The 12,970-nt window shown below is 41.9% G+C and overlaps 1 protein-coding gene across 4 annotated transcripts in view; it reads right to left on the bottom strand.

Moving 5' to 3' along the window:
• Window positions 1-12,970, bottom strand: part of eml5 (EMAP like 5) — a 47,415-nt gene that overhangs the window by 30,764 nt on the left and 3,681 nt on the right. For 2 of the 4 annotated variants that reach the window (XM_040042196.1, XM_040042199.1), the window contains exons 2-7: window positions 8,150-8,309; window positions 5,497-5,595; window positions 5,045-5,113; window positions 1,653-1,838; window positions 955-1,090; window positions 723-746 (exon numbers count right to left, since the gene is read on the bottom strand). In XM_040042196.1, coding sequence (XP_039898130.1) covers window positions 723-746; window positions 955-1,090; window positions 1,653-1,838; window positions 5,045-5,113; window positions 5,497-5,595; window positions 8,150-8,309 — 674 coding nt within the window. The remainder of the gene's footprint in view (window positions 1-722; window positions 747-954; window positions 1,091-1,652; window positions 1,839-5,044; window positions 5,114-5,496; window positions 5,596-8,149; window positions 8,310-12,970) is intronic. The other 2 variants (XM_040042198.1, XM_040042197.1) reach the window with 1 other exon arrangement.

Consider the following 12,970-nt stretch of genomic DNA (forward strand, 5'->3'; position numbering starts at 1 on the left):
ATGAATGAATGGAAAAAATGTGACGACTTCTCCACGATGCTCGGAACAGCTCACTGAAGATGACTTTAAGATAAAGATTGATCCTATTTAGTCTTTTATTTGTTTGCTTCATTTTGCATGAATGAATTGCTTTTTTCAAATAAACCTTCTGTGCTTTGTTAAACACATTAATTAAATCTTGCGCTTTCTTCTCAGTTCTGCTTTTTTTTTTATGACAGAACAGCTGATGTACTGCTGCATTATTAGCTGGTGATTGTGTTTCTGTATCATCAAGCAAGAGAAAAACATGAATTATAAATTATAACATATTCCTTTAAAGGGCATTTCAGCCTAAATTTGGAAATAAATTCAGTTGAGTGAGAAAGTTTAATTGATGGCGTCTGAGTTTGTAAAACACATATTTAAAAACTGCAAAATCAGCAGGTTGAGAGCAGGTGTTGAGTTCTCCACATGGTGACATTTGAATGTTATTCAGTTGTTTTTGGACACTTTGGGAACTAAACTGAATAAAAACACTCACTAGGCTATTATTGGTAGCATCACCGATTTACTGTATGAGCTTAAAACGTTTGCACAGAACTGTAGAAGACGTCTGTATACAGAGCAAAAATTGCAACAGTGCTTGAACTTACTAACAACAAGAGGAACAGCAGAACAAATGTGGAGACTGCTACAAACAGACTGACATGGTTGTTAACTCCGCCCTCAATGACATTACCCACCTCGGCTATTTTCACCTCTAGCTACTGTTAGGTCCAAGATTAAAAGTATAGGAAATGGGGAAAAATAGAGAGCAAGAAGAAAATGTTAGAAAATTAATTAAAAAAATATAATATAAAGAATGCCTTTTAAAAAAATCCAGATGTATTTGTTCATTCACAATGTTGTTTAAATTTTAACCTGGAACATTTCTGTACCCAAATTAATGGGAAAAAAGAGCAAATTTGACATCACCTTTATATCCTTGGTCTGTTTCCCTGAGATCAATGACAGTAATTGGTTTGAAGTTGAGATCCCACAGCCGGACGCAGCCGTCTCGGCCCCCGGTGGCAAAGCCCTCTTCACAGGCATTCATGCTGAAAATCCCTGACTGGAGGAAATGACAGGCTGTCAGTGAGGATCTGCACAGTAAATGAGCAACGACAGAACCAGCCTCAGCTACAAACTCCATAGTGCTGCTCCTCAGCCAGGCATTTGTTGAACAAGGCTTTTGCAATTACAAACTGGCTACAGCGGCCTCGAGATAAAACCAGACTGAGAAAAGGAAGTTGTCATGTTTGCTTTTATTATAGCTTAAGTGGAAAGCTCTACTGATGCCCTTGTTTGTCTGGTCTGGCCCTGTTCAACCCCTAGTAAGATATTTGGTCATCTAAAAAGCAGGAATGGACATGTACTGTAGTTATTATCCCCTCCCCCATTCGCCTATCCCCCCTCACCCAGCTGTTGATCCCGTAGATATCATTTAATCCTGTGGAGGAAAAGGCTGATCCTTTTCTACAGAGCAGAATCAAATAAATCCAGCGAGCATAGCTATGAACCCCGTTAAGTTTACGAGCTGCTTTTACTTTAGTTCTGCTCTGTATGTACCTGCAGGTGTGCAGGCAAAACCCGCCTGAGCGAAAGACCACAATGCACCCTGATTACACACTTACCCCATGAGCACCCTGCACCGTCCTCATCAGGTTAATCCCTTTCCACACGTAGATGTCACCGTTCAAGGCACCTGAATAGGTGACTTCGTCCTTGGCGCAAGCAAGGCAGAGGATTGTTTGGAGATCCCCCGTTTTGCCAAAAACACCACGTTTGGGCGTGAGAGCATTACCGCATAAGCTCCAGAACTGCAAACACAAACAGAAAGAGTGGAAGAGTATGGTGGCTAATAATCCCCTGTGTAATCCTGTCCTGAAACGGCAAAGGCACAATTACGCAGTATTTGGGACCAAATACGTGTGTTTTGGCACGCACGTACAACCACCATTAAAAAACACACACACGCACACAGACCTTGAAAGAAAAGTCAAACTCAAAATACCTAATCCCACACCTCACCCCCAAGTCTCTGTATGCCATACTGGGTACTCTCGCTGGGGGGTGGGGGCTGTGTTGTAATCACCTGATCAGCATCCACAGACACACGCACATACACGCATGCTCATGATTTATGAACAAGGTCATTGGGATGCACAGGCATGGCCTCGTCTGAGGGCGAAATCCATCAAACGGAGGGGGAGAGAGTGAAAATGAGACGCTCTGTCTGCATGGAGATGAGATCACAGGGACAAAGCTCAGGAAAGGCGTCTCGAATACTGAGACACAGCCGTCCTCACGTGAAACCGAGACACTCATCACCGGCAGGCGGCAGAAAAATGACACGCTGACAGCCCATTTTCTGCTTCACCTGATCATGTGTTTGACAGCTGCTTCGTATTCAAACCTATAGCTTGACTCAAAATGGATATTTGTGTTTCGGACAATGCACGAATGATTGCACAGCAGCTTGATAGGGACTAACAGGATAAACAAATGAGCTCTTTGAAAGTGACAGCTTGTCACACCCTCGCTAACACCCATTGCCCTGACTGATAGAGCTGTTGCGCTCTAAGAGGAGGGACTGATTATCATAGACAAGCATCGCAGATGCCATCAGTCATTTAGGGCTTGCACACACCGTACCAGAACAGGACTTTTCTGGTCTTGAGCTCTTCACTGAGATTTCAGGGAGCATTTGCGAGTTAGGGAGCTTTTGTGGTTTCGGTGAAGGTTAAATAGTGGAAATCATAAATGTGTGATGAATACTGGGACACACAGGTGAAAGTGTGTCAAGTGCTGGGTTTGGTAAGGGTTCGTGGGAGGGGGCTTTGTCGCACAGCCTGTTGCCGAAGCAGTGGGGATGGATGCGGCGTGACTGCACAGACCTCCCTGCCCGCAACTGATAAGGCTGCGAGACACAGGCGCTGGCTAATCCCTTCGCTGCAGAATTACTGAGAGAGCACTGGATGCTGGAGAGGTTTATGATGAGGCCATGAGCAGCAGAGAAAGGCACACAGGGGTAGGGACAACACGGAGGAAAGGTCCCTGAAAATGAGACTCCTCCGAGTCAAAATCAAGTCTTGGCAATGACACTTTTGAGCGAGCTCGTCCTCTTAGCACAGGATTAGCAGTATGTCGTTAGCTCGGTTACCTCCACCATCACCCCAAGGGAAAGCTTTTAAGTGTAATTAACATAGAAAGGTCAGTCATTCATTATCTACTGCACTGCACGTCCCTGTACGCCCTGCATCCCACTCACAATTCCCCCTCTTGCCCAAATACAGTGACCCTAAATGTTGCTGCTGCACTAACAGAGGTCAACTATTTGGCAGCCTGCTGTAAGGACAGCTAACTGACCTGAACTCAAGCCGACCTCTGTGGCTTTGTGGCTTTCAGATGACCAAAACACAAAAACAACACCTCTCTCGCTAGCTGTTTTCATCATGTACCCATGACATTTTACTAACCGTGAGTTGTGGATATATTTTATGCTGTTCTAGACACGTGAGTCTGCTTCTATTTATATCTGAGTGGTGTGATAATGTGTTGAGATTATTATATGCTATGAACACCATGTGAGTGAGATCACCATGTGGGTTTAAAATACACAAGTGAGTTGGTAGTTAACTCCAGACAAATAAAAACTTTGAAATTATGAAATTATCATGTTATGTACACAGGTTTAAGGTTGGTGGCCAACCTGTGGTTCTGATTCCCAACCAGGGGCTTTTGTTATATGATTTGGTGGAAATGATCTGAAAAAATTAGGTAACTTTTTCTGCGTTTCTTTTAATGTTAAGATGTTTTTCCTCATAAATGACCCAGTCATTTGGCGTCACAGGAAGTTAATGCTTTGTTGTGAGAAGTCAAACAGCTGGGAGAAACTGGGTGACAACACACAAAACATAAATGTACAACAGTCTTCGAAAAAGCTGGATAAGTGGGGTATATGTTTGTGAATTCAAAACACAAAGTGATGAGTAGCTGCATGTGGAGGAAAGCGTCCCCACCACAGAGGTGGTGTTTTCCTCCTCCCTGCTAGTGAGTGGATTACTGGGGCTAAATCTCCTGTATGCTCTGAGTGCTATAATCACAGAGCGAAAACAGGCCAGGGGAGCAGATGTCACATGGTCTGCAGGGTGAAGGGCTGGGGAATTATGTGGGACAATTGCTGGATTGCCTTGGCATCAGACAACCCGAAGGGGTGAAAGGAGATGAGGAGGACGGAGAAGGACCAAAGGATTCTGCAAAGACTGGGGGGGTTGGGCGCAGCAGTTTCTGCATCGAGGCAGTTGAGAAAGAGTTCAGGGGGTAATTACTACGAGAGAACATTACACACCGAGAAAAACGTACAGTAGGTTAACCCCCCGACCTCACACCCCCTCTCGACTGCATTGCCCACTTAAGCGTGCCTGAATACTTAGCCTTGCAGAGCCAGAGGGTACATTTCCTATCTGAGCGTGATTCATTCTTTTCCCAATGTTTTGGAAATGAGCCTCCTCTGAACACTACAACTACACATCCCAAGGGACGGCTTGGCGAAGACAGACACCCTGCATCAACTCATTGAAGATTTATGAGCGCCACTCTTGAAAAGAGTGATAGAGATAGGCCTGGAAAGGGAAGTGAGCACAGCTGCAGTTTGTAGAGCGGAGTGCTTTTATAGAGTTGAATGGGGATTTTGAAAGGGGGAGCCGAGTAGCAGAGTCACGGTCTTCAACAAAAAAAAGAAAGAAAAAGAAACATTTTACTCTCTGCAGTGCAGATTACTACAAATTTGAGAGAAGAGAGAGAGTGAGTCTTTGCCTGTCCTACTTATGTTAAGTGCCTTATAGCCATGAAATAAAACGAATTTGCATAGATCTATTTTAAGGCTTTGATGTGGCCATGACGATAAAGCGGGGAGAACCGAGGCGCCATGAAAACTTCTAAAAATCATAATCTGTTTTCATATATTGTGCAAGCCTGAGCCATCTATAGTACACTGCATAAAATGACCAGGAAATGGCTGTACCTTGATATGTTTGACACCGCAGCTTACGAGCTTGCTCGGCTGGTACAAATCCCACGATATGTCAAATATCTGCAGGGAGAAAACACACAATGCATTAAATACCACAACATCCACCTTCAAGTCTGGACTTTTAATAATCACATTCGCTGCAGGAGGAGGAAATTAAAAGGGAAAAAAAAGTGTGTGGTGTGTCTGTGTGTGTTTACCCTGCCTGTGTTATAACGTGTGTGGGCTGAATTAGAAAACAACAGCTGCCTGTGTTTCATCTTTTTAAAATTCCTTTTCATTAGACGTATACTCCTCTCCGATGGGCTCTGGAAGGCTTACAATCAATCAGGCCTAACTTGTTTATGTCCCTGTTGGGCAGGTGCTCCATCCTGCATTTATAGCTAATCGAGGCGGTCAATACAGAGCTTGTGACAGAGGAGCAAGGGGAGGAGGAAAGTGTTTACCCTGTCTGTATGACCGGGAGCGGCTGCCAGAACCTTCCCTCTCCTCCAGTCCCACACACAGATTGTGTTTTTCGAGTCCAAACCCACAGACACCAAACACTGTAAAGAGAGCAAAGAAAAACAGAGACATCACAGACTCTCACTAATCACTGCAAAACAAACTTAGCTAGCTCCACTGCAGCATGGTAGGTCACAGTGAAAGGGCTAATAATGGCTACAGAGCAGAAGAGAACAGTTGTCCAGCCTCTGGCGCTTCCAGTGAGCACATTTGAGTGCTTTTGCTGGAGGAGCCACCTATAGCCGACTGAGTGAGTAGGCAGCGGCAGCAGTGGAGCAGAAGAGAAGAGAGCAACTCTCATGGAAATCCTTCACTACTCTGCTGCTTGGTTTACATCTTCGATGCAGTGCTGAATCAGTGTTTGGCTATGGACAGAAGTCTCTGGTGAGGCATTTGCACAGTTTTAACTGAATTTGAAAAGCCAGTGTTTTAATGATGAGCAAAGAGGCCCCGAGTGTTGAAACCCAGTGGAACCGTGCAGATGAAGGCGGCTGAGATGTGCATTCAAACTCAAGTAATGTTTTAGCAGCGGTAGTGGCGTAGCTCTAGGGATGTTCTGTCGACGGGTCTCGCTCAGCAGTTATTAGATGAATCTCTGTGAATAGTTGTACAGATATTCATTCATAACAATAAAAACCTAGAATGATTTTGGGGTTTTTTGATCATCAAAGCAAAGCAAAAGTTTTGGTGCTATTGGAGCCTTTTTGGCAAGGATCCCTTCACAACACTAACACAGATTTTGCTGGTTTGGGGTTAATGAGACTTAACAACATGGACTGAGGCAAACATTTTATCATTTTAAAATAGTTCTTATTGGTATGGACGGTAATTAAATTAGTTTTTTTTAAATACTGTAACTCAATCCCTTTTTTGGGACACAGTTCAAAATCCTTTATGCCCAAATATCTGGTATTGATGATATTTTAAAGAATCTGTAAGTTCATAAATGTTATAGCATGCTAGCATGCTAAGGTAAGACGGCTAAGCTGATTAACATTATACCAGCTACATTTCCCCATATTGATACTGAAAGGATGTCAGCATACAAAGATTGCTGGTTGTTGCTAGGTAAAACTGATAGCAAGGAGGTATACAGCGCTGTCCCAAACAACTTTATGGTTGCTGCAAGAACGCTGTGATCACACGTAGATTGCATAAAAAGACACAGACTTGTCTTGTGGAGAATTTTTAATCAAATAATTTGACACTCCTACTAATATTAATAATGATACTGTTATTCAATGAGTGTCTTTGTGTTAGATTATATGGCTCCAGCTTGCTAACTTGTTTGCTGAACTTTCTACTCCACCCTCTTCCTTAAATATAGTGATTTCTGGCTCCAAAAAACATTCCAACATGCCAAAATGCTAATAGTGTGACTGTGAGACAAAATCACTATTTTAGTTGAGCAACTAAAACTGGCTCACAGTTACATCTTAGTCTCTCAGGCATGTCAGATGTTATGACATAATCATAAAGTCTAGCAACCACTAACCCAGGCCTAAAATCTAGAGCATTTATACATAAATGTATAAAACCTTAAAAACTAATTGTGTGATTTTTTTTCATCAAAAAAGTATCTAATTTATATCCACAAAATGATGTGTTATATATTATGAAATCATCACATCCCCTAGCAACCACCTAAAATCTCAAATCACGGATGAAACCACATAATAATTGTTCGCAAAAAACCCTTGATCACTGCATAATCTGGCATGCAGAAATGGTCTAAAACAGAATAAAAGAGTCAGTAATATCAGTAATGCTGTAATATCTCGGAGAGAAGGAAGTGTCAAATATCAGTGTACTTTTTTTATATTGCTATAATAGATGGACAGGGTAATGGCACCAGGGATTTATTCTAGATTGCTCTGAGTTCAGCTCTCACTTCCTCTGATCCAGGAAGGGGGAGCGATGGAGGGTAAATAGAGCTGCTAAACTAATAAGCGATGGATTTTTCTCTGGCTTTAAAAACTGTCACCTTTCATCTAAGTCCCCAGCTCATGACCCGAGCAGGAAAGTAACACAGGGTCATATTCCTTCCCTGAAAAATATAGGATGTTAAAGTCCACTTTGAAAGGCGTGTAAATACAAAACCTGTTCTGTATTGATTTTCACAGTTCACATCAATATGATATCTGAAGGTTGCAGTGTGTAAACGTTAACTGGTGACAAGTCCGAGAAAGATTGAGACGATGACAAAAAAAAGATAAAAAGGAGGTTGCTGGAAAGTTGGTTGTGTCAGAGAATAAAAACTAAATTGTCTGGATGCAAGCCTGTTACGTACGGCAAGTTTATCTCACTTTAACACTGCAAACTGACAAGTTCTGTGATGCAATACGACTGTAGCTCAGTAATCTCAGTTGGAGTAATAGGAAATATGGCATTCAAAGCTGCAAAATGCTCATACAGTTCTGCAGATCTGCTATCTGGTGACACTTCCAGCTCTCTTTGGCTCCCTAGAAACGTCCCCAAATTTTATGGCACTGGACAAAGACTGCAAAGATTAAAACTACAGCAGCGCTGTTCATCTTTTAATGTGACAGATTCTTACTGTCTTTTAACATTTGCATTATTCTGCAAGAACAGTACCTGTCCCTCGAGGTCAAAGGCCAGGCAAGCAATGCCATGTGTGTGCACATCCTTGAGGATGGACACGGTCTGCACAGTGTAGGAGTCCCACACACAGATGTAAGGCTCCTTGCCCACCTGTCCCGTGGCCACCAACACTCGCTCCGGATGGAGAGCTAAGCTGCGCAGAGAGAAAACGGGCAGAGAAAACACCTGGTTAGCATAGCTATTTTGCGTGATTGCATGTACATGTGTGAGTGTGTAGTTGTGTGTGCAGACAAGGGATTCACCCTCCCAGCAAATGAACACATTAAGTCTCCAATGGAAACAGAGTGGCAGCTTGATGAAGTGACATGGTTCAGTTAACTCAGTCATGCTCAGTGCACACACACACACACACACACACACACACACACACACACACACACTTAGCCTGGCTTCATGTGTGGTATCAAAGTATAAAAAGCAACACTGGCAAATCTGTGAATTTCATCTTTCTCAGCTTTTATTCATAACCTCCCTTGAATTATTTTTTGCCCTTTTCACCTTTTTTAATTCATATGGGGTTTCCTCGCATCACTGGGCATATGTTTGTAACACTGTTACATAATCCCCCCCCCACCCCCTTCGCTCCACTCGTACCTCCCCCACCTACAAGCTATCCCACTCTACAGCTGAGCAACAGCCTGCTGTATAAAGCTGTCACTCTCTTCTCCCGCTCCACCCATCCTTTCACCAGACCCCAGTCACGTTCCAGGCAGGCCTGAGTGATTTACTGGGCAAGGCTTCCTCTCACCTTGTCCTGGCCTATATAGTTCACGCTGCGATGGAGCTCCCTCCATTATAATCAGACTGCCTGTTTTGCCAACTGCTCTCCAGCATTTGTAATCCTGGCGTGTATTCAGACAGCAGGGCCAGCGAGGCTTCACGAACCGAGCAGCATCAACCTGCTGAGTGAAAGCGGCTCCCAACAAATAGCCCACTTTGACTCTCTAAACTACTTTGTCTCATCTTTCTCCTTCAAAGTTTTCAGTGTGGATCTTTCTGCCTGACTGCTGACACTTTATCTGCATCCGTAATGCGCTGTCATCACAGAGCAGATAAAGCTTGGTGGTGTAACGTCTCTGAAAGCTGAGGTGGGTCTGATGTGACAAGCCTGATCTTTGTCATCCTTCAGCCCTCTCTGCTTTTTCTCTCCCTTTGCCCCGGCTACGCCACCGACTTCGTTGAACCTCTCTCCAACTTGGCACAATTTCTCATCTTACTTTTTATGAATTATATAATCTGAGCAAAGCGGCTAAAAATAGCATTCAGAGGAAGAGAGAAATACTGAGATGCAGACAGACAGCAGAGAAAACTGCTTTGGCATGACCAGGTACTTTGCGGTAAATCTGTCTGGTGTGTTGACGTAAAACATGATTAATGAAGATGAAAACTTCCAACATCTTTGGAGTCACCAAAAAAAGGAAGTGCTGATACTTATAACTCCTATCCTGTAGTTAAAATGTGGTAGGTCCCCTTTACAGCGTGAAAATCAAATGCAGTCTTCGAGCCAGCTACAACCAGACTGTTTCCCTTACATTCCTGTCAGCTGAAGAGCTTATTAAATGCCATCACTAATGACTCTGCCTGCAGTGCATTTCCACGGTTCTCCTGTTTGATATAGGCTACGGCTGTTTGATGCATCTGTCCTCCATCTGCATAATGCTGTAGTACAAAACGAGCTATATGGCAAACAGAGCAGCGATTTAACTCCCTGTTTTTTTATAGATATAGCTGATTTCTGACAGTGAGGATGCAAAAATAGAGCACAGGAACGACACGCTTGGTTTGCAAGACAGATAGGAAACCCCATGAACAGAGCCCATTAAAGTACAGGAGGCCACAATTGATCCTCATTTTAAAGTAAGCTCCTGAGACACATGCAGCAGTAGTTTTCTTTGTCTGATTTTCCCTACACTGGATTAAAAAGAAGCAGCGGATTAGGACATTTCAGGTCTATATAGTAGAGGATATTTCCCAGGATACTGCAAAGTGTTTTTAATCCATCAGCTTGCTCCAAAAACTAAAAATAGAAAAGATAAAGTAAGCAGCAGGTATGTAGAGTAGTGCTCTTCTTGATTAGATAGATGATGATCGGGGCAAAGATTCTCTTACAGAAATTTAGTGACGTTACAAAAATAGAACCAAAATTGTCATTTTAGTTTTTTCCTTAAATGATTAGTTAAGGAACAGAAATTAATTGGTTTAATTATCAAGAAACCACTAATAATTTGTAAATGATATTTTTTTGAATGTGAGGATTCACAGAAGCAATATATGCTTCATATATCAATTAAACAATACTTAAAGTAGTATAACAGTCAAAAAGGCATCACTGACATCTAGGCTGTTTATGGTAAGGGTGAAGTATAATATAAGGGTATCTGAGCATGTGTAGCCGCTTCCACCTCATCAGTGTAAAACATTCATAATGCCACTTAAAACAGTCAGTTATATATATTTTTAACCCCAGTGACAACACTGCTGAATCATACCATTGTGCTAAGTAACTGTACGAAACTCTGGAGGATCTTAATTGGCTACGACAGATGAGCTCTTTAGAGAACAAGCTTCCTTTTACAGAGTAGCCCTGGCAGCTACTAACAGTGAGTGCATTTGTGATTGTGCTGGGACTTTTTAAGAGTATCCTGGCTATGTGTTGCACACGCACCCATCTGGATAAAGTCTTTTCCTGGTTTTAAGAAACTTAGATATCCTACCTGGAATACTTCAATAGAATTAGGGACAAAAAATAAATCTAAAAATACACTGTAGTGCTTCCTGTGACAACAATTATCGATACTCTGAAACCAAAGAAATATTTTTATTACTAAATGCAGAAACTTTCACCTGCTTCGTGACTCAGTGGGATGAACTGATAAATGATTCTGTATATATGTGTGAGGGAGACACATATATATAAAATAAATGCAACACTGGGACAACACAAGGACTGAAACAACACATGTATTTAAAACCTTGTTATTATTACCACCCCATGATAATAGCTATGTAAATGCAAGGTGCTTGCTGTGATAGTGAAAAATATAGAACATAACTGAACACAATTAACACAATTAACCCAAAACCTGGGAAGAATAATAATACTTAGGCATGCAAATACACTCATTGGCAATATGGAAATGCATGTAAAGATATGAAGCAGGCAGTCTTATTGGTAACAGATCAGTCTAGTGTTCCAATAAGGCTTTTTCCTTGTGGATATGGAGGCTGAACATAGAAAAAGCAAAATGAACAATTACCATAGAGAATGATATTATACTGAGGCTGGCGCCTGCATATAAGATAAGCTAAAGATAACGTCTTAGGAAGTAGATCATCACAAACCATCCATATTAATCAACACTAAGACAATGGAAGATGGAAGCAAAGATGGATATGTAAATCATATCAGCTCTCATAGCTGCTGTCAGCAGTAAAACTATCTGAAAGCACATTCTCACACACTGCTCTAGTGTATCACAGTGATTTGTTTCACATGCACAGCTCTAACTTGTTCAATAGTAGTCAAAATACTGTATTTATTATTATTAAAAATGCTTTTTTTTGTTCATATCATTAGTTTGTGGACAGACAGACTTTTCTCTGCAAGCCAGACACGTTGTTATTGTACAAACCCTGCAGCAGTATTAATGGAAATGTATTCACAGCATCTCTCCAAGCTCACCGAGACAAGACCGCCTCACTCTGGCATCTATAATCCATAATTCTGGCCGTGATCCATCATAGAGGTAACATGATATTCTGAGTAACAGGAGATGGCCTTTTATTTCTGTGTTCATGAAACCCTCTCGTTAACTCATTAACTCTCAGGATCAAAACAAGAAAACATGCAGAAAAGATCACAGTGCAGAAACAAAAAATGACTTATCAGCCTGTTATTGTCCAGCCAGAGAGTAATTGTGCTTTCTCTCATTGCTCGATTTACATTCAGTTTGAAACATGAGGTCACATGTACATATGTTCAGTATGAATACAGAGCTTGTGTAAGTTACAGGCCTATTTTATTGCTTGCATTTTAAGGCAGCTTCTTGTATTCTGTTTATTGCGTTTGCTGTTCATGTCACAGTGATGATGAAACTCGCGTTCAAGGCTAGACCATCAAATAATGACTACACGGAGAAGGCCGCCATGCCTCTATCTTCCCACGCTTTTGTGAATTTACATCCACAAATGAAATAAAATGTAACAAAAGAGGGATTTTTCTGCCTCAAATTGGCCTTTGGAGTTGACTTTGCAAGCACGACTGGTCTGCAAGAATCTGCGTAGATCTCTCTTATTTCTGGCCAACCCCACTTAAAAATAATTGATTTTAAATTATTTTATTAAAACCCTTGTGAATTTCCTTGGTAGAGGAGGCTAAAACCTCTTTGGTGGAGGCCAAGGTTTTTAAGTACAGGAAAAACCCTGCAAATACGTGCTTTCCTAACAATCTCTTTATCCCTGAATTGAGTGTGCAGTTAGGTTTGGGTCATGGGTAACTCAACTGGAAAACCACTGTGAAATTCTAGAACAATACCAGCACACGTGCTTTAAAACTAAAAATTTAGCTTGTTTCAGTACCATTGTATTTTTTGTTTGTTTATTTTTTATTATTTATCTCCCCCCACCCCCTTCCCGGTCAGCTACTGACTGAACTACCATTGAACACGGCAGATAAAGATCAGCCTCTTTTTTTCCCATAAGGCTGATGGAGTGAGTAAGACTCCTATGAGTTAAAAGTGTAGCCAGCTGTTCCTTTTGCTTTGAATGTATTCGTGTGAATCGGTCTTTGCGTGG

Source organism: Simochromis diagramma, unplaced genomic scaffold, assembly GCF_900408965.1.
Source record: "Simochromis diagramma unplaced genomic scaffold, fSimDia1.1 OVJJ01000304.1, whole genome shotgun sequence".
NCBI classification, from domain to species: domain Eukaryota; kingdom Metazoa; phylum Chordata; class Actinopteri; order Cichliformes; family Cichlidae; genus Simochromis; species Simochromis diagramma.